The sequence below is a fragment of the Panthera uncia genome, chromosome D2, assembly GCF_023721935.1.
Source record: "Panthera uncia isolate 11264 chromosome D2, Puncia_PCG_1.0, whole genome shotgun sequence".
In the NCBI taxonomy this organism is placed as follows: domain Eukaryota; kingdom Metazoa; phylum Chordata; class Mammalia; order Carnivora; family Felidae; genus Panthera; species Panthera uncia.
In genome coordinates this window covers 12453247-12474636 of record NC_064818.1, presented here as the reverse complement: position 1 = coordinate 12474636, position 21390 = coordinate 12453247, and the positions used below count along the sequence as shown (strand labels likewise).

At 38.1% G+C, this 21390-nt stretch overlaps 1 protein-coding gene across 11 annotated transcripts in view; it reads right to left on the bottom strand.

The window, feature by feature from the left end:
* LYST (lysosomal trafficking regulator) overlaps positions 1 to 21390 on the bottom strand; it is a 252313-nt gene that overhangs the window by 91788 nt on the left and 139135 nt on the right. For all 11 annotated transcript variants that reach the window (XR_007460678.1, XM_049644953.1, XM_049644958.1 and 8 more), the window contains 8 exons: positions 20625 to 20798; positions 16905 to 17065; positions 15609 to 15799; positions 12893 to 13138; positions 10334 to 10507; positions 9254 to 9403; positions 4866 to 5003; positions 772 to 970 (listed from right to left, as the gene is read on the bottom strand). Coding sequence is in view for 10 of the 11 variants with exons in the window: in XM_049644953.1 (XP_049500910.1) it covers positions 772 to 970; positions 4866 to 5003; positions 9254 to 9403; positions 10334 to 10507; positions 12893 to 13138; positions 15609 to 15799; positions 16905 to 17065; positions 20625 to 20798 (1433 nt within the window). In the remaining variant the exon portion in view is untranslated. The remainder of the gene's footprint in view (positions 1 to 771; positions 971 to 4865; positions 5004 to 9253; positions 9404 to 10333; positions 10508 to 12892; positions 13139 to 15608; positions 15800 to 16904; positions 17066 to 20624; positions 20799 to 21390) is intronic.

The window sequence follows — 21390 nt, the reverse complement described above, 5'->3', positions numbered from 1 at the left end:
ACACACACACACACACACATTTATTTTTGAGAGAGAGAGAGAGAGAGAGAGAGAAAGTGTGAGTGGGGGAGGAGGAGAGAGAAAGGAGACACAGAATCTGAAGCAAGCTCCAGGCTTTGAGCTGTCAGCACAGAGCCTGATACGGGGCTCAAACCCACGAACTATGAGATCATAACATGAGCCGAAGTCAGACACTTAACCGACTGAGGCACCTAGGCGCCCCCTGCCTTTTTTTCCCCCAAGCTATATTTATGGTATTATTTCTCACTAATCCTTTATAGATCCTGCATATTTAGGTAAAATTCATTATTCTTTATTTTCTCCATTTTTTCTCCCTTTAAGTCATTCTCTTCACCTGGAATGCTAATTCTCCAATATACCTGTCAAACTGTACCTAAATTTGTCAGTGTCCATGTCAGATATAGAATCTATTAAATCTTCTCTCTCCACAGCTGCGTGATGAAACCCTCACTCCTTTAAAATTGAATTAGTCCTTCTTTTGTATCTATTAGGTACTTACCATATATTGTTTTTTCTATAGTTATTTGAGTTATTTGTCTCCTCTCTCTTCTTGGCACTGAAGCTCTCTGAAGGCAGAGACCATGTCTGGTTCATTCCATGGCCTATGCCCTGTCCCAATCCCAGTGTGTAATTAGGGCAGTTCTAGCACATAGGAGCCATTTAATGAATATCAAACAAATGTGAATTGAGTGGGAATTAAAAGAACAAAAACGAAGATAGCCAAAATCTAATAAAAATGATTATACCTACCTATGTGTAAAGAAAAGTAGAAGTTTGTGGGGTTGTGACAAACGTAAGTATTAGTAGGAGGGTGAACTGCTAAAAGGAAATTGAAGATAATTGTCAATAATTCCAAATCTGGAGGAGATCCAAGGACTTCTGCTATAATTTTCACAAATGATCTACAAACCTCTCGGGGCATGGATGTAAGCTGCCCCTCTTTGTGTTCCTGAAAAAATAAAAATCAAACTGTCTTTAGATTTAAAGAGAACCGTTAACTAACATTTTTCATTTAAGCAAGACACTCCTTTTAAGACAGAATTGTGTTGTCTACTACTCTAATCTGACCAGATTTACCATTAAACTGAGTTGCTACTTCCCAATTCAAGCAATCCTGTCGTTAAACATTCATAAAAATCGATGGCAACTTAATTCTAGCTCATTTATCTTAACCAACAAGACAAAGTTACATCAGGGCACTCACGAGCATGGCTCAGGAGCCAAACCGCCTCGCTTTGCACTCTGGCTTCTCCACTCACTAGCTATGTGATTTGGGGCATATTTAATATCTCCATGCCCCAGTTTCTTTCTCTATAATACGGGAAGGATTGTGTTACTTCACAGGGTTGTCATCAGGCCTAAATGACACAAAATTCTGAAGAGTGCCTCACATACAGTAAGCCCCACATATAAATGTTAGCTACTATTCGTTCTATTATGACAACTACTGGCACCCCTCGGTACTCCCACGATGGGATCGGAAGGGGAAATTCACAATAGGCAAATCTGGTAACATTCCTGCACCGCGAGCCGGTCTGCAAAGCTCTTTCTCACAACAGCTGTGAGAGGTTGCATCCTTCCTTTCTAGAATGTGAAGCTCAAAGTGATTGTAGGACTAACTTTGACCACACAGAAAACATGTAAGTAATGCCACTACAACTCACACCCAGACCTCTGAGCCGTCTCTACTGCGTCATCGATTGCCTGGTAGAGGGAGACCTGGTAGGGTGCCAAGTAATTACTAAACATAAAGACGGGTATAAATAAATAACTTATATCCTCCAACCCCACCAGGAGGGAGCAGTTGGCCTCTAGATCAAGGCCGAGGGAGTTAAACTTCCCCATCTTCCCTCTCCCTATACATGTGATACATCCGAATATATGAAACATCTCCACACTCACTTTTCTTCATTTGCTCTTATGTATTCCTGAATCAGAAAACTTAAAACCTAGATGTTCACCCTGAAACCTCAGATTTGAGAAGAGAACACGGAATCTACAGAAGAAAGCCCAAACTCCCCTGCCAAGATCTCACAAGTGCCAAGTGGCCTAGCCAAGGCAAGCCAAGCACACAGGTCTCTTGCCTTCCAACTCAGGGCTACCTCTGCCACAGCCAAATAGTGCCCCTTGTGCCTTCCACCATCCTGGTCACCACCTCAGCCCTTCGTTCCCAAGTCTATCCCGGCCCATGTTTCTTCAATCTTGTCCTCTCCACTGACTCCTTATAAAAAGTCACTGCTATCTTACATCATTAAAAAAAAAAAAAATCCTGTAACTTGAACTTTGGGAAACTTTTGTTAACTTTCTGTTTCTCTTTTCTTTCCCTGCTGAACTTTTTAATCATAATTTATTCTCACTGTCTCCAATGAGTCTACCACACATGCTGCTGAAAGTCTCCGAAACCTGGTCATTAAGAATTTCTATCGGTGGCCCTTTATCTGTCTACATTTTCTTTGAACCTTCCACATTATTTGGCTCTAGAGACCACCTTTTCCTTCCCCCCTCTGCCCACCCTTGGCTTTCACTTTGTTGTTTCCTGGTTCTTCTCTGAGCTCTTCGACTACTCTTTCTACATCTGTCAACAGCTCCTTTTTCCTGTTTCATACATGGAAATGGATATTTCTGGAGGTGACCGCCACAGGCCTTTCTACGATCCTTTTACTACACTGTTTATCTTATAGAGCTCATCTGTCCATCTCCATTGCTTCTCTGTGACATCCATGCACACAATTCCCCATCTGTCCTCCTCATCCCCCTCCCCAGTTCCAATCTTGCACATCTACGTGCCCAGTGGTCACGACCACCGAACGTCCAACCATAATCTCAAATGCAGAATGCGTAAGCTGCAGAACTTGTGTGTTCAATTCCTTCTTTGATGATGCTATCATCCTCCCAGATTCCCAGCTTGAAATTGTGCATTATATATTTCACTTCTCCTGCAGCTATTTAGACAGAATCAAGCCCTATTAGTTCTCTTTACAATCTCTTTCATATTTGCCCCCTACTTTTACACTCCTGTTTTCATCACCTGAGTTCAAGTTCTTTGCACTGTACTCATGAACTAATGAAATCGCCCACATCCAATAAACTACCAATTTACCTATCTTCCTTAAATACTCTGAGATGTATTAAAGGCAACAATTAAGTTCATTTCTTTACATACTTCCCACAATACCTAATATAAAACTATTCTTAATTAGTAACTGTTAATTGGATAATGGGCTCTCTGAATGAAGAAGGGTGAAGAAGTATATTTTTCAGGGAATGGAACTGGTACCTAGATTTTTCTAGCATTTTTATAAATATATGAAAATGAGAATATATATATATAGAAATCCCCAAGTTTACAAGTGTTACTTTTCTGCCATGGAAAGACTGAATAAGATCTTCACACTGTCTTGTGTGCTCTTTGAAAATTAGTCAGCAAGTTTCAAAGTGGATATACAAAGAAACTGATTTAGAGAAAAACTGCTGTGTAAATGTTACATAAAATATTCAGCAAGCAAGGGGTCTCAGAGATCACTGTATTATATTCCTGAAGACAACAGTCTAATTTACCACAGGGCCCAAGAAAGGCAGTAAAATGTTTTTGTTTTTTAGAATTGATTCATTCAGTGAATATTTATTGGAAGCCTATTATGTGCCAAGTACTGGGGTTACAATGAGATCAAGAAAAAACATTATCCCTGCCCTCAGCAGGTTTACAGAGGGAAATAAACCATAGTTTCATAAATGACGATGTGACACTAACAAATGCATGTGTGTGGAGAGAGAGAGAGAGAGCGAGTGGAGGGAGGGGAAAGGGTTACACTAGATGGAAAGAGAAGGGAGGGCTTCTCTCAGGAAGTAAATTTAAAGTGGAGGCATGAAGGATTAGCCTGGCGGCCAGATGGAAAGAATGGGATCAAAAACTTCTCAACCAGAAAAACTGTGCCCTGCGAGCGAAAAAGGTTCAGGAACCTTTTAAGGAAGGTTTTAAGGAAGAGAAAAAAAAAAAAAAAAAAAACCAGGGGGGCTGCCCTGGCATGAGATGAGGCTGGAGTGGTCACTGGGGCATACATGCTTTCTTTAAATATTGCCACAGGTTCCGGATTTCATCCCAAGTGCAATGGAAAGCCACTGGTGTCACCGAAACAAAGGCATTAAAAACAGTATTACCGCTCCCAGGGAACATCTGTACTTATCTGACCTGATCAAGTTCTACTAGAGGCCTCGCTGGAGAAACAAATGAACTTGAAAAATATTCTCATACATCAACCAAACTGATAAAAGGACAGCTGTGAAAGCCGAGCCAAAACATCAAACCAGAAGCCAGGCCACAGCACAGACACTACTGGTGAGGTCGGTGCCACTTTTTCACTTAATATTTTGGATACATTTTCAATATGCGGATTCTAGAGATCTTCGGCAAGCTCACACTTAGTCAAACAAAACATACTTGCACTTGTTATTTAAGGAGTGTGGAGTGAGTTTCAGTCAGCAATAATCAAGCCTCAGACGGGCCTCGCTGGCTACCGGACCGCCACTGTGCCAAGCTTGCGACAAGTACCCATTTTGCTATGGTTGATACTCAAATGCCCCAGCATAAAGAAACAAGGCAGAAATAGAGCTGTTCTTCTGAGGTTGAGTTAGGAATGACGACAGTGTGAAGACTGAGCAGTAGGAGGCCGGGGGTTGAGAAAGTCCTCTGCCGTTTGCTGAAAGAAGGGAGCCAGGAGATCAGGGAAGGCGGAGAAGAGAAAGAAATTCCACTGAAATCCCACAAAAATTTGAGTTCATAACCTTGAGCGAGTAAATAAGGGATTACAGAAAATCTCCCCGAAGCAGAGTTACGTGGAAAGTACCTGCAAAACCTGACAAGTCAGTAGAAAGTGATGGACCACGCGAGCCTTCAGTAACTGCTTTATATTGAAGACGTGCTGCTGGTGATCTGCTCTGATGAGGACCTCCAGAGCCGCCAGCAGGGCTTCCCAGGCTCCGCGCTGAGAAAATAAACACACACCAGTCAGCACGTGGTTACTGAAAGCCGTGCCACACGCGTTTTAGAAGAAGACACGTGACAGCTCAGTCTACCCGTTGCGTACATACTCAGGGTCAAGGATTAAATGTGTCTGAAAAAGCACATCTTAACATTTACTCCAGACTATTATTATTGTTACTATTTTCTGTCAGGAGGTCATTTCTAAATACGCTGAATTCCATGTGGCATTAGGTGCTTCACTACATTAACCTTTCTGTGATGTTATATAATATATAGTATTTTCAAAAGATGAATTATCTTGAGGGATTTATTCGATACGGAGAAAACACACACATGATCAATATAAGTGTTTACTAATAATGCGTTTTCAAAGAGCATTATTGCAAATGCATAAACTTCAATGCTTCTTTGTGTATACAGCATTTAAGTAAATAACTTTAGAACAAATTGTACTAAATTGAGAAAACTCACCAATAATGTGAAAATTCTGCATTTTAGGCTGATTTACTTTTAAGTCCAAATAACAGAATTCTCTGCATAATTACTGTATATCTTCAAACATCCTTGTAAAGTCCCTTAAAAATCATTCTCCCATGTGGAATCAATCTTAAATTACACTCAATAATGTAGAAAGAGGAATCTTATACAGACAACCAATATTGAGAGATAATCTTCACCTCATTTTGTTATTCCAAATGACCTTTTAACAAAGACGCTAACAAAAGACAAAATTAACTGGCTTGGGCCACAGGTCTTGCTATTTCTGCTGCTGTTATTTGATAGTAACAAACAATGAAAAGGCCCAGGAATTGAACGACTTAATCATATTATTATAACCCAGGCCTCTCTCCTCATAAGATAGGGCCACGAGGCCCTAAAAGAAAAAGGCATATGAGAACTTGGAACACAAGGCAGGCCAGGTATGAAAACTTGCCTCAGGTCTGAAAAAACAGTACCAAATAGAATGGTGGCAAAGTAAACAACCAACCAAAAGCAAAAGACAAACTCAGTTAACAATTCTTAATTAGGACAGAAAATCTTATTTCCAATTCACAGAAGTATCTGTATCACTTTTGAATTCAGTAAGAAATGTTTTGTTTTTTGATCAACAACCTCAAATTAGCATCCTCTTTTGAAATACTAACCACAACAACTGTCTACCTTCAGTTAGGTTCCATCTTCCAGTCTACAACTGAGCTGATTCTTTCCTATACGTTCGTATTTATGCTGCCTTTGTTTATATCTGCTATCACTGTACATTTGCTTTTTCCCCATGCAACATTACACATATTTTTATGCATGCATATATATATATATATATATATATATATATGGTTATTATTTAGTCTGAAAGTGAGAATTTATTCAGAATGAGAAAAGAAATCACGACAAATTACAAAGTTTAAAAAATTGTAAGTACCATAAAATCTAGAAAAAGCAATGGTTCAATTAGCTGCTTAACACAACACTATGAGACTTCCCCATGTATGGCTGCATATTCTTTGATGTCTTCTTTTTTTTTTTTTCTTTTGAAGAATAATTGACATACAATATCATATTCATTTCTGGTATATAACACAGTGAATCAATATTTATATATGTTATGAAATGGTTACCATGAGAAATACAGTTACCATCTGTCACTATACAAAGTTGTCATCATATTATTGATATGGCTTGGGCCACAATATATATATCATATTATATCCTTATGCTGTATATAGACATCCCCATGTCTTACTTATTTTATAACTGGAAGATTGTATCTTCATATGAGAATACTTTTGTAATATAATTTTCTATAGGAATATTTAGAAAAATAATTCTGTCCTCTAGGATGCTTGGTCAAAATTTATCTTTATTAATAATAGATTACAAAGGTTTCTTTCAGCTTTCCAACAGATTACTGTTGATAATGAATAAATTTGGGCAGACTACTGCCAAATTTAGGAATACCTGATTTTTAAAAAAAATCTAAAGGTGTATGCTGAATACCTATATAATAAATTGGTCTTTAATTATGTTTGACGGTAATGTTGTTATGCTCTAAATAACTCTAGAAAATCTATAATCTACACTACAGCTAAGGAGCTTATAAGAGCTTATACCAAAAAGATCGTTAAAAACTAGGGCAGAAAGGAAATAGTCCTATATTCATTCCCTGACTGGATCCTTGTGAAGACCATCCAGTGGTTGAGATGCTGTGCCTAGACCTAAGATCACACCATGTACCTTAACTTATGCCTATAATGAAGTCAAGGCTTTATAGCCTTTCCCTATATATTCTGATTCAGCTTTATGACTCCTGGGCAACTTGGCTCCCCTACTTAGAAGCGTGTCCATTTCCCTCACCTTGACCTGACTCTCTAGACTCTTAGCATGATTCCCTTTCAGAGTTTATGATAGATGTAAGTTCCCAGTTGATTCAAATGAGCTCCATGTTTTCCAGCCTGCATACTGCTCTTAGCTAATCCCAGGTAGCTCAAGTTCTCATGCTGACCTTCCAGCTCAGCATTACCCATGGCTGCTCAAAACCTTGCACAGGAAATAATCGCCACACTTCCATTAATTAACATTACACTGAAGTAGTAAGTTTGTTCTGTTCTTTAGAAGAATGATTAGATGAATATTTAATTTAGATGAGTATTTAATTTTTTTTTTTTTTTTTTTGAGAGAGAGAGTACACACATGAGTGGGAGAGGAGCAGAGGGAGAGAGAGAAAGAATACCAAGCAGGCCCCCCACTCAGCATGGAACCCAATGTGGGGCTTGATCCCATGACCCTGGGATCGTGACCTGAGCCAAAACCAAGAGTTGGACACTTAACCAACTGAGCCACCCAGGTACCCCAAGAGACATGTACTTTTAAATATTCATCTAGGGGTGCCTGGGTGGCTCGGTTGGTTATGTATCTGCCTCTTGATTTCAGCTCAGATCATGATCCCAGAGTCATGGGATTGAGCTTTGTGTCGGCCTCTTTGCTGACAGTGCGGAGCCTGCTTGGTATTCTCTCTCCCTCTCTCCGCCCCTCTCCCACTTGTGTGTGCATGCTCTCTCTCCCTCAAAACAAATAAACAGTTTTTAAAAAGTACACATCTCTCTGTGCACAAAGGAAACAATAAAGTGAAAGAAAACCCTACAGAATGGGCGAAAATATTTGCAAACCATGTATCAGATGAAGGATTAATATCCAGAGTACATAGAGGACTCTTAAAACTCAATAACAAAAAATCAAATAGTCTATTTGAAAAATGGGCAAAGAACTTGAAAAGACATTTCCCCAAAGAAAACGTACAGATGGCCAACAAGTATACGAAAAGATGCTCATCGTCACTAAATATCGGGGAAATGCAAACCAAAACCACAATAAAATATCGTCTCATACCCAACAAAAAAACCGGAAGATAACAACTGTTGGCAAAGATGTGGAGAAATTGCAATCCTTGTGCCGTGAAACGGTGCAGGTCTTATGGAAAACGGTGCAGGGGAGCCTTAAAAAATTAAAACCAGAGGAGCACCTGGGTGGCTCAGTTGGTTAAGCATGGGCTCTTGATCTTGGTTCAGGTCATGATCTCACAGTTTGTGGGATCGAGCCCTGTATCAGGCTCTGTGCCGTCAGCACACAGCCTGCTCGGGGCTCTCTCCCTCCCTCTCTCTCTCTTTAAAAAAAAAAAAAAAATTAAAAATAGAATTAATATATGATTCAGCAATCCCACTTCTGGGTATATATCCAAAAGAATTGAAAATAGGATCTCAAAGAAACATTCACACACCCAAGTCCATTGCAACATCGTTCACAAAATCCAATATATGGAAGCAACCTAAATGTCTGTTAATAGAAAGAATGGATAAAGGAAATGTGGCATATACATACAATGGGATATTATTCATCTTACAAAAGAAAGGGATCTGGTCATGCACTATGGCACAGATGAACCTTAAAGACATACCCTAAGTGAAACAGCCAATCGCAAAAAGACAAATACCGAATGGTTCCGCTTCTACGACATATCGAAAGTAATCAAGCCCTTAGAAACAGAAAGTGGTATGGTGGCTGCCAGGGAGAGGGGCAGAGGGCAGGAGAGCTGGCGGAGTGTGCAACGGGCGCAGTTGCAGCCAAGCAAGACGAAAGTCTTAGATACCTGCTGTTCGACACAGTGTATGTAGTTAATACCGTATGGTGTGCTTACAAATTGTGACGAGGGTAAATTCATGTCATGTGTTTTTTACCATTAAAAATAAAAGCACATGCCTTGGCTTTATTCCATATCTTCCAGTCAAGCAGGAGCTCCTCTAGCAGTTTAACATCTTGGATTATAGCATTAGACTCTACATCCAACTTAAACTCTCCACTCTCGTTGACATGAATGATATCCTCACCGCAGCAACCTTCAAAAAGAGTCTGTGGAAAATCAGCGTTAACACAAGATGCATTAATAACTGATTAATCTAAAAATTCAACAGAAACATTATTCTTTCCATCTTTGCAGTCATAACATTAAATTCACAGGGAGACTAGTGAAGAATTCAACCTTTCACAGAGTGTCTTTAATTTGTTTTGCAAAACAGTTCAAATAATTCGAAAAACACAAACTGTGAAATATTTATAAATGATTATTCAGTTTCAAACATGGGTAAAACCAACATTCCATTTTATTTATTTATCTTTCTATTTTTCTTTTTTAAATTCAATGAATCTGTTAGGCTTTGAAACCTTTTCCAAAAAGTACTAAGGATTCATGCCATAAATGTATGGATCTTGAGGGCATGGGTGAAAGCAGTCTTTTGCCTTAGTACTAGTACCCTCAGACAAATATGTTCACAATGTTACCAAGTGCTTTTAGCTAGAAAGGTATTTAAGTATCTGATGATAGCTGGATCAAAATAAAAACTAATGTAACCTTAGAAAACTAACTCTCTATCAGCACTGCCTACTGGAAATGGCACAGCACTAGTCGTCCAGAGAACTAGGTTCTCTTCCGTAACTGGGAGCTGAAGCAAACAACAGTGTCTCTGTGGGTCTTAATTTCAGCGTTCTATAGAAGCAGGGGCCAGCCTCTAAGGGATAGCAACACTTCATCCAGATCTCAAATTCTAGGAGTTAATTTTTTTCTCTCACTCTTCTCAAATGTTTGAAAGAAGGCAAAAATGTAATTATGTCAATGATGAAGAAAGCCAGAAGAGCATCTTAGTTTGGTTAAATATACACTGTTGAGTTTCCTTCATTTTCTTCAGGAATAACCGAAACATGAAACTCTATTGTCGGAAGACTATAATGAAGAGAAGTATCACTGCATATGAAACTATGAGAATAAATTTTATGAGGACATACCTTCAAAACATGAAAACCAACAACGCATTTTTGTTTAATCAACACCTGATGAATCATGGAAAGTCCATTACAATTTTCTAATTCATGTATTCTCTGTTGGTTGTATTTAATTAATGAGAGTATAACTCTCAGTGCTAATGCTTGAGTTTCTTCACAGTTGCTGAGTTCCACAACCTAAAAAATAATTTATTGAGAGAAAAATTTAACATGTGGGATTATATATTATTATATAACATCAAACCATCAGTTTTATTTGAAAGCTATTTTTTTTTGCTCACACTTTGTCATCATTTAAGAATTATAAACAAAACTGAAAGACATAAATCCTACAATTTTAGTCTCTTGAATATAGTATAAATGAACGAAAATAACACTTACAACTGTATAAGTCAGTAGCGTTTTATTAGTGATTTGAAATGTCAGCAAATGTCATTTCAGTGAATCAACAGATAGGCTGTGCGTTACATGCTGTGGGAGATAACAAAGAAGTAAAGGCATGATGCGTGCCCCCAGTGGGGCCTACTATCTAGTCAAAAGACAAGATGTATGTATGAAAACCAGAGATTTGCCTTGTACTTCAATTAAACCAGTGATTTCTGACAACTACTATGTATAAGAAAGACACATCTTACTATCACGATTAAAGGCAAAGAAGAATGAGATAGTATGAATGTCACAAGGGCACAGAAACTACTCCTGACTCTACTCTGCTTGGGTTAGGGAAGTCTAAATGGAGAGAAGATGGCCTGGAAAGACAGTAAAATCCTAGAAAGTAGGAACAGCAGGTGGGTGGGAGCGAGAGACAAGAGACAGGTGAGGGTCTAAAACTCGAAGTTCCCGGTACAGCTCGGAGGGTGCAGTTTGCTTATTTGGCTGGATGGCAGAGATCTGGTTCAAAAGGCAGGCTATGCATGGAAGGTTTTTTTGTTTTTTGGGTTTTTTTTAATGTTTGTTTATTTTTGAGAAAGAGAGAGGGAGGGGCAGCGAGAGAGGGGGCCAGAGGATCCCAAGCAGGCTCTGTGCTGCCAGCAGGGAGCCTAGAACTCACAAAGTGTGAGATCATGACTTGAGCTGAAGTCAGACACTTAACTGGCTGAGCCACCCAGGTGCCCCAACACATGTAAGGTTTTTAAGGAGACTGAATTTTCTTTTTGTAGCAGAGAAGGAAAAATGCTAAAGAAAGTTTCTAAGTTTTAAGTGTTACAATGTACTTTAGAAGTCTTATTGGCAAGATCCTGAGTGTGTGTAAAAGATGAGCCATTTTCTCTAGGATCTAGTCATTGTGTGAGAGTAATCATAACAAAATTATGTGTAATAACTTGATGAAAGAACAAAAACCAAGGATACACATTTTGAAACTATAAGTTATAAAAGTTGATCACAGAATGTTGATGAGTTAAAGAGCTTTTCATTTTAAAACACGAAGGGAAAATCTACTCAACTAGATACTGGATGAAAAAAAAAAAGTTTGAAAAAGGAAGAAGAAAAAACAGGTTAGAGTATGGTGAGTCAATCCTGACAAAACATTTATAAGAATGGTAATGATAATAACACACACTGATATGCCTATTATTGCAAAATTAATCAAAGGTGGTCCCACTGAAGGAAAAAAATCCAGTTGGGGAGGCTGTGGAAATTTGCAAATGTTGCAGAAGTTACACCTAGGAATAAAATTCTGAGGAAAGAAGATCAAGCCTGCTTTATTTAAACAAGGATATGGGCCTTGAGGAAGGAGATGATTAGTACCATTTGTACTCCTGATTTTGGATTTCAGCGATCCCTGTAAACAGTCAGTATATATTTATTGATTGTCTACTCTATGTCAGGAAAGATATTGTCCCCACCCTGAGACGACTAAGTAGAACAGATAATTTAAACAATTTATTCTAATATAGTACTCATGACACAAGTCAAACTTTTTACATTTCTCCTTTTCTTTAAGAAAGCTAAACAAACTCAAATTATTTTGGGGGGAGTTACTTGCTGACCCTTGGTTTTTTTTCCCCCATGCAGCTGGAAGCTTGGGAAAAACAGGCTTCACAAACCTTATTTTAAAGAATACATTCCTTGTCTATGGCCATGCCACCTTGAATGCACCCAATCTTGTCCAAAGAACATCTTTCTTCTTTTTGTTACTATAATATGTATTCCTCCTCTCATTGACAATTTAAATCTTATTTATTTATTTGCTTATTTTATTAATGTAATCTCTATGCCTGATGTGGGGCTTGAACTCATGACCCCGACAGAGATCAAGGGTTGCCTGCTCTACCGACGGAGCCAACCAGATGCCCCATTAAATCTTGTATATTTCACATTTAATTGTCTTAATTACATTTCTGGATAATAGAAAACTTCTAAAATCTCCATAAGTTAAGAGAAATTTTCACCACGTGTGGCAGAAAGCTTGATGACATCATAAACAACATGATTTCTTTATCTTAAAAGTTTAATATGGTTGATGTATAACTGTTTCTGTAATTAAAAATAAACACTGAAATTTAACAGTATTAAAGAAGTAGTTTGGTTTCAGATAAAACCATACTCAGTGATTCTTACCCTGGCAAAGAGAAAAACAAATATACCAGTTCCACCGATCTCGTGCAGGACACCTTGAATAGTTTTACATTCCGTAGGCCGGAGATTCTTTAGATAATGAGGTTCTAACAAGATGCTCTGAACTTCTTTTGAGCTGAAGGGCCTCTGAGAGAGTTGGGTTTTCATCTGGCCTTTAAGTCTAATAACTGGCTCATAGATGGTATACTGAGCAGGACAGTTAGTTGTGTAAACAACGGAAAGACTTTCCTGAAACACAAATATATTCCTTTAGCAACTAAACAAAATTGACAAAAGTAAGTTATCAACCAGCAAACAAGCATTTCAAAGTGGAAAGTTACCCAACAAATTGTTCTCTTTGATAGACGGTACACGAAACAAAGATGAATGTGGGAAGCAAGATGGCTCCTCACAAAGGAGATCAGTTTCAATGGCAGTGAACAATTGTATAAACCTTGTCAAGGCTGAGAAGATTCCAGGTTTAACCATTTTAGAATAAACATGAAATTACACTGTTACTACTAAGAACAGCTGAGTCTTATACACCACACTCATTACATACCAGGCACTGTTCTTTGCACTTACAAATATTAACCGATCTTGACAACCTTATGAGATGGGAACTCTGCATCAATGTATTCAAATTTTTTGCTTTGGGGAATGTGTTTGTTCACAGGCTGGCTACTCATTTACAAGTGACTCTAAGTCAGATCTTTCCACCAGAATAAAATTCCAGACTATCAGCATTCCTACTAAAACTGAATAGAATTTTCAATATTTCTCCCACGCAGAGGGCAGTTTCGATCAGGTTCTGACTCCGGTGGGGCACTCAGGCTTGGGGAAATCATGTACCCTGGTTCAGTGTTTTCTCCCAGAAGCTGTGGGGGCCTTAAGCTGGGATCATTTTCAACCATGGCGATTTAAACTTAAACACAATTTCATCCAGACATCATCTAGCATATTTGTATACCAACTAAAGTGACAACACGGTCTATTGTATATGATATTCTGGGTAAAACAAAATCTTAAACCTGCAGTAGTTTTCAACAGAAAGCTGACAAACGTTCATCTACGTGAAACAACTCCCACCTGGCACCAGCGGCTTGCCAGACTTTTCGCTCATGAACTCATAATCCCCAAATTACTAAATCAGGCTTAAAAATTTGCTTTCTAAAAAGAGTTGTCGCATCAAATCCTTAGAATTTTCATTTGTGATAATTTATGTTAAATCTTATGACTTCAATATATTCTTTTCAAGCAAAATAAAAGGATTAAGGAAATGTGTGTGTGTGTGTGTGTGTGTGTGTGTGTGTGTGTGTGTGAAAACAAATGGATTAACCAAAAACTAGAGAGTTAAAATTATTATTTGAACAAACACTGGTTGTGTAACTCCTTGGTCTGCCTAAAGCATAGATTCTCAACGTGTGGTCCTGAACCAGCAAGCAGCAGCCAACAGTGTCATCTGGGATTTGTTAAAAATGCAAATTGCTTGGGCCACACTTCAGACCCCTGAATCCAAAAGTCTGGCCCAGCAACTTGTGTTTTAATAAATCCTCTGGGTGACTCTGCTGTACGCTTAGGTTTGAGAAACATTTCCCTAAAGCATGTTTTCTTAATGGTGACACATTTGGGGTAGGATAATTCTGTGCTCTATATAATACTGCCCTTGCATTGCAGAACATTTAGCATCCCTGGTCATCACTCAATCATAATGGACCGGCCAAATGCTCCCAACCCCCCTTTTTGGATACTCCTTAGGGAGAAAACTATTGTGTACACAATATCAGATCATAAGTCAAATTCCATACGTATCTACTCTCTATCCGCTTTACCACAGTTACATATTTAACACCACTTAAGACTTAACATGTATTTTACAAAATATCTCTGCTAGAACTTCTCCTTTCCTTTAGTCAAATGTTACAGCTTTAAAATAGAATTTATTTTGATTGTGCAGTACACATCTCACTAACAACAGCAACAATAACAACAACAAAATACATTCCAAACTAGTAGTCTCCTTCAAGTAAAATCTCTGACCTATAACTGTACCTCTAAGAAGCAAGAGAAGGAACCCAGTTTCCTGGCCAGATCTACCAGTTTTTAGTAGATCTTCTAAGACTATGAAGGCTCAGCTTTCTAGTTGCTATAATGAAAAATACCTACCACAAACTCCTGAACTATACACTTGAACAAAAAATTACAATAGTGTATAAAAAAACAACATGAGAGTCTCATATAACCAGAGTTAGCAATATTTTGCAAGCAAAATTCCTGGTTGTTACTGATATCAAAGAATAAATATTTTAAAATCGGAATATTTATAAATAAAAATAATACTATCAATAAAAATTACTACTTATCTATAAGTATGGAAATGAAATATAATGAGCAGTATTTTTTACGCTAACAGATGTTATATTTGCACCATATCATAAACATTTTTCTTGAATGATTAGTACGTATAAACTAAACTAATGCTTCGTATGGAAATATAGTTCTAAGGAAAAGGGAATAAACATTTGAAACCCGAAAACAAATTCTGAGTATTTCAGGTTGCTTTTTTTTTTTTTTAAGAAAGAAACATGTTCTTAAGGAAAGAAAATGTTGAGTAAGAAAGAAGAGAAACTTTAGAAATCTAATTCATAGCTAATTACACATTTTATAACCATGAATTATCAGTTACTAAAAAATTTAAACTTATGAAATGAAAACTTACAATTAAGAGACCAATGTCCACTTCCTTCTTGGTCATAAAAAGTTCTCTGATTTTTTCACATCGCAAAATGTCCTTATTAATATATTTGGAGAAGTCATTCGCAGGCTTGCCATATTTACATGGCATTATAGATGTATGGTTGGGTCCACAAGCATATAGATAAAAGGCCTCTTGTGAATCAATCTTAGCTCCTGAACAAGAAAATAAAGTTATTTATTTATCATACTCCAACCAGAATTTTTCATAAAAAGCAAGAAATCAAGAGTTAGTTATTTTTGTCAGATTCTTTTATCTCTATAAAATTGATAAAGTCTCACATTCCAAATTGGTGTCATGAGCAAATAACCTATGCCAAGTATGGACGGGAAATGAATTAATATACATAAAGTTAACTGTGAAGCTTGTGATAAAATAAAATAATAAAATTTCTATTTTTTCCTTAAGATAGAAAACAGTTACTTTGGTTTTGTTTTGCCTTTTTTAAATAAATGGAAACCATACTTCAGTAAATTCCTTTTTAAAATAAATATGAATTGATATCTCTTCCTCCATTCTTCTATCTATTCAATAAACACTGCCTGAATGCTATTATGTGCCAGGTTTAGTGATTATACATTTTTTATTTTTATTTTTAAGTTTTTTAGTGATATATATTTTTAAATCATATATTTCTTTTTTTCCCTAAAATTTGATATTCTTACAGAATATACTAAAATTGGGCTGCCTGGATGGCTCAGTTGGTTAAGCATCTGCCTTCGGCTCGGGTCATTGATCTCATGGTCCATGGGTTCGAGCCCTGTATCGGGCTCTGTGCTGACTACTCAGAGCCTGGAGCCTGCTTTGGATTCTGTGTCTCCTTCGCTCTCTGCCCCTCCCCCACTCGTACTCTGTCTCTCTCTCTCTCACAAAAATAAACATTAAGAAAATTAAAAAAAAGAATATACTAAAATTATAAGTAAGAGATAATCATTCTAAGTTTACTTGTCAATTCTGTATTTTCCTAGATTATAAAACAAAATTGATTTGATATGCGCTTCCCTTTTGGGGGAGGCTGGTAGGAGGTATGACATACACCCCTGCATTAAACATATATATCAATTCTAAGAAACATCTATATTATAAAAATGTTGAAATATTTTAGAAGTGCATCTTGGTATCTAGGAAATGTAATACTTACTAAGTACAAGTGAAGGAATAGGGATTAATATCCTGGATTATTATCCAGGAAAATTTACTAGTTTAATACTTGTTAACTGAAAGAAGAAACTGGAAACGCTTTGAAGGAAAAAAGTATACCGTTGAAGAGGAGTAAATTTCCCAGGTCCCATTTTCCAGCCAATTGCAAAAACTCTTCTTGGGATGATGAACAGTGGCCAATCATGCAAAATGTTTTATTGCTATCAGATGACAAGCTTGTTCTTCTCGGAAGCATAAAGTCCAAAGTAACATCAGGTTTCCTGTGTTAAAAACAAAGTTAAGTCAATTACTTCAGTGAGGACTTGAATAGTTTAAAGGTGTAAATGTTTAATAATGGGAAGTTTTTGAACAGTGTTCTCGGTTCAATATCAAACAGTTGGTGATGGGGAGAAAGAGAGTGGATTCTGCTGTCTCCTGGTCCCCAGTGCTAGCAGTATACAAATTCCAGAAAGAGGGGAGTAGAACAGACATGCCTGATGGCCCACAGCAGGCCATGGGAGGAGGGACCGGACACCTGAGGCAAGTTTTCTTTGCCATTTGACCTCTGCACATGCGCCTTCCTGGTTTACAAATACAAACCAACCACCTCCCCCTAATTTTACCAAGAAGTCTCCCACCTTGGTAAACCATTCCTAAAACATCACCTTCTATGAAGCCATCAAAGACTACTCAGAAAAGGAGTATCATTTCTCAAGGTTTGGTTCTGACTAGCCACTGAAATGCAATGCTTTTCTGCATTTTCTATTTTTTTCAATGCTCAGTCATAGAGTTTGGGTTAGTCTGTTGTATTTACAGGAATCCTTACAAAAGACAGAGTAGGAAAAAGTAAACTGACACTTCCTCAAAGAGAGACACACACGACGAGAGGATTTCATCATCCAGTTGGAAGCCCGGAGTGCCAAGTTCTACCCCTTTTGGGGGAATATTTTAAGCTGCATATGAAGATAATGAAGGTAACTTATAAAGGCAAAGTTTGTGAATAAGATAAAGACTTAGAATATGCTAATGTTCATAGAATTTACCAAGAAATTCTATGTTGGTATGTCAATTTATTTAAATTTAAAAACTTTTCCCTAAGGCTTTCTGTTTTATATTTAACATAAAAATTTAACTATTTTAATAGAAATATTTTCTGATAAAAATGTGAGATAACTTTTTTTTATTGAGGTATAATAGACATACAGCAATACAGTGAGATCATTTCCAGATTGCATGCATCTTTCTTGAACCAAATACATGGCCGTGACCGAAACACTATTGCCACCTATTGGCAGTATGACTTAATACAGTTTTTAAGGGTAAAGAACACTTTGCAAGATGAATTCAACAAATGTTAAGTACCTACTATGTGCCATATATTCCTACCACATTTGTGTGCTGTTCATTAAATAAGAATGTAAACTATTAATAATTTGTTTTCAGTGTTACATACTGTTAAAAATGTTCTCCTGAAATATATTATTTATAGAAATTATTCTATTAATTCAGAAAGTGCCAAGTTTAAATCAACAGAATAATATATTCGTCCTTGGTCACTTGCTCGTTGCTCTCTTAACAGATGAAATCATCACTTTGTACCAATGGCAAAAAAAAATTCCTTCAAAGTAATGTAGAAATATATGAATTGACTATGCTCACCAACCATCCACAATGAACATCTAAACCCTCATTCTGAACATGTCTAGTTAGTTTATGACTCCTATACCTGTCAGGTGGTCTGATTCAGAAAAAGGCCGTTGGGGTGGCAAAACACAGGGTTCTAAGGCGTGGGCTGTATCTGGGTTCAGGTTTCAGCTGTACCCCATACTTGTGGCATGACTTTACCCGCTCTGGGTCTCTCTCAATTGCCTCATATGTAACATAGAGAAAACAATATACTTTCTTCCTAGTGTTGTCAGGAGGACCAAATGAGGTCACCTGTGTGAAGTGTTTCATACAGTTCCTGGCACATGGTGAGAGCTCGTGAAATGAGGAGAGGGTCCATGAGAAAGAGGCTCGCTATGCACAGCCCTGTCCCCAACTGCAACCGACCTAACTCAAGGTTCTGAAAAAAAATTTTACTAATTGGTTGAAGTCTGAGAACTCCTCAGAAAATATTTTATTTAGAATATGGAAGCTTCCATGACATATTTTCATGGATTTTTTGAAATGAATAAACAAAAACTGAAGCCTTGGTTTTGTTCCCAAAGCCTGTTCTTTCCTGTGGTGGACCCTGGGGAGGGACTCCCCTGAAGCCACTCACAAGCCCCCTGTCCTCTGCCTTCCTCTGGCATTGAGGCTGGACATCTCTAAGCAGTCAACTTGACAGCCTCCCTTCCAGCAATGAGCCAGCACACAGCTTTCCCTTGGCTTCCACGGGCCTTCCCCTCTGCCTGGAAGGCTCTGCCTCTCCCCTGCTCAGAGCACGTCCCGTCTCCCCTCGAGGTCTCAGCTTAAATAATCCTTTCCCAAAGACGCCTTCCCTGACCTACCTTTTTAGTAGCAAACCTGATATTTTCTGTCTGGGGACCTGTTTGTTACCTCCACAGTATCTGTCATGATTTGGATATAATCATCTCATTGTGTTTGCTCCTTGCCTGCTTCCCCATTAGACTGTGAGTTCCAAGAAGGCATGGAACCCAAGTCTTTTTTTTTTTTTTTATATGAAATGTATTGTCAAATTGGTTTCCATACAACACCCAGTGCTCATCCCAGCAGGTGCCCTCCTCAATGCCCATCACCCACTTTCCCCTCCTTCCCACTCCTCGCCCCCCCCCATCAACCCTCAGTTTATTCTCAGTGCCAAGTCTTATTTACCATTGCCCTCAGGCCTGATACAAGCACGCTGGGCACACGGCAATTCCTCAATAAATGTTTAATGGATGAACAAATGAATGAATAAGAATAGGCTCATTTATGCTAAGGGCATATGTTATTTCTGTGGTCTTATCTACTTCGAGGGATTTTTAAGAGAATTGGGAGATAATGCATGTAAGGCACCCAGCAAAAGGTGTGCAACATAACAGGTAAGAAGTATTTTATAGTCCATGCGATTAAATCTAGCCTCCTCATCTTGACATGCATAACTTGCCTATCCAGGTAGCATTACCATACCCATTGCTTTTCTTTCTCATTACTGAACTCAGACTCTTCCTTGCAGCCAGCTTGATCCTGTCCCATGCTGCGCCACTATCCAACTCTGTATCCCCTTTCGTGGTTACTTCATTCATAAAATACTTCGCAGCTCTTACAAATCCAAGATACTTTATAGTTCTCTCTGGCTTATTTTACACTAAGATATTCCAGAACACACCTCTTATTAACTTGACCCACAATTCTCCTGGTCGGTAAAAATCACACAGTATTCCTGAATCTATCACATGGCATGTTCTAGGACCCCATTTTAATCTATTACCTGATACACACTAGCTTAAATTTTGCTCCGGTCATTCTAATTTCTTTTGAAACCCTGACTTAATTTAGGTCTTAGCCTTATTATCCACTTAATTGAAATAATTCCTTGTGGATTCATTTTATAAATTTATAGGCATGAAAGACCAAACTATAGGTTCTGTTCCTTGATCTATCATATATTCTATATAAACATCTAAATGTCAGTTTTCTGCATGTTCCCTCAAACCCAAGTATTAACTTGCATGAGAGATTAATTTTGTATTAAAGTGATACACAGGAAAAAGTATCCGACTCTGACATAGACTCCTGCATTAACATACAGCACATCGTATCTATAGTTTCCTGTGATCTGCTTCAGAAGCTATGACAAACTAAACTTAAGATTTTAATGGAAGTTAGTAAGTATTTACTAAAAACATTTCCTACCTCTGCCCAGAGATCCATATGGAGATTTTCCCATGGTTATTCTTCTTCCCTTGGGGCTGCTGTAGGTAGGTGAGGACCAAGTGTTGCCATTTGCTGGGGACGAAAATATTCTCCTGTGATTCAACCTGTGCCAGTAAAATAGCTTTCATGTCATCGTTTGAATCCATGCACATACTACAAAAAAGAGAAAAAGTATAGGCTGAAAACATGAAATTTCTGATCTCAATATTTAATAAATGTCTAATAGCTATAATTCCAGCTGTTTGAATTAGATTAAAAATCAGTTCTATTTTTTCTAAAGTGTATTTATTTTGAGAGAGAGAGAGAGAGAGCACAGCAGGGGAGAGGCAGAGAGAGAGAGGGAGAGAGAGAATCCCAAGCAGGCTCTGCACTGTCATTGCAGAGCCCAATGTGAGCTCAGTCTCACAAACCATGAGATCATGACCTGGGCGGACATCAAGAGTCAGACGCTCATCTGACTGAGCCACCCGGGTGCCCCAAAAATCAGTTCTATTTTTTTTTTTTAATGTTTATTTTTGAGAGACAGAGAGAGACTGAGCACGAGGCAGGGAGGGACAGAGAGGGAGGCACAGAATCCCAAGCAGGCTCCAGACTCTGGGCTGTCAGCACAGAGCCCAATGCCAAGGTTCGAACCCACGAACCATGAGCTCGTGACCTGAGTTGAAGTTGGAGGCTTAACCGACTAGGCCACCGAGGTGCCCCGGTTCTATTTTTAAACTAATTTGAAAAGTCAGTAGGTCTTTGT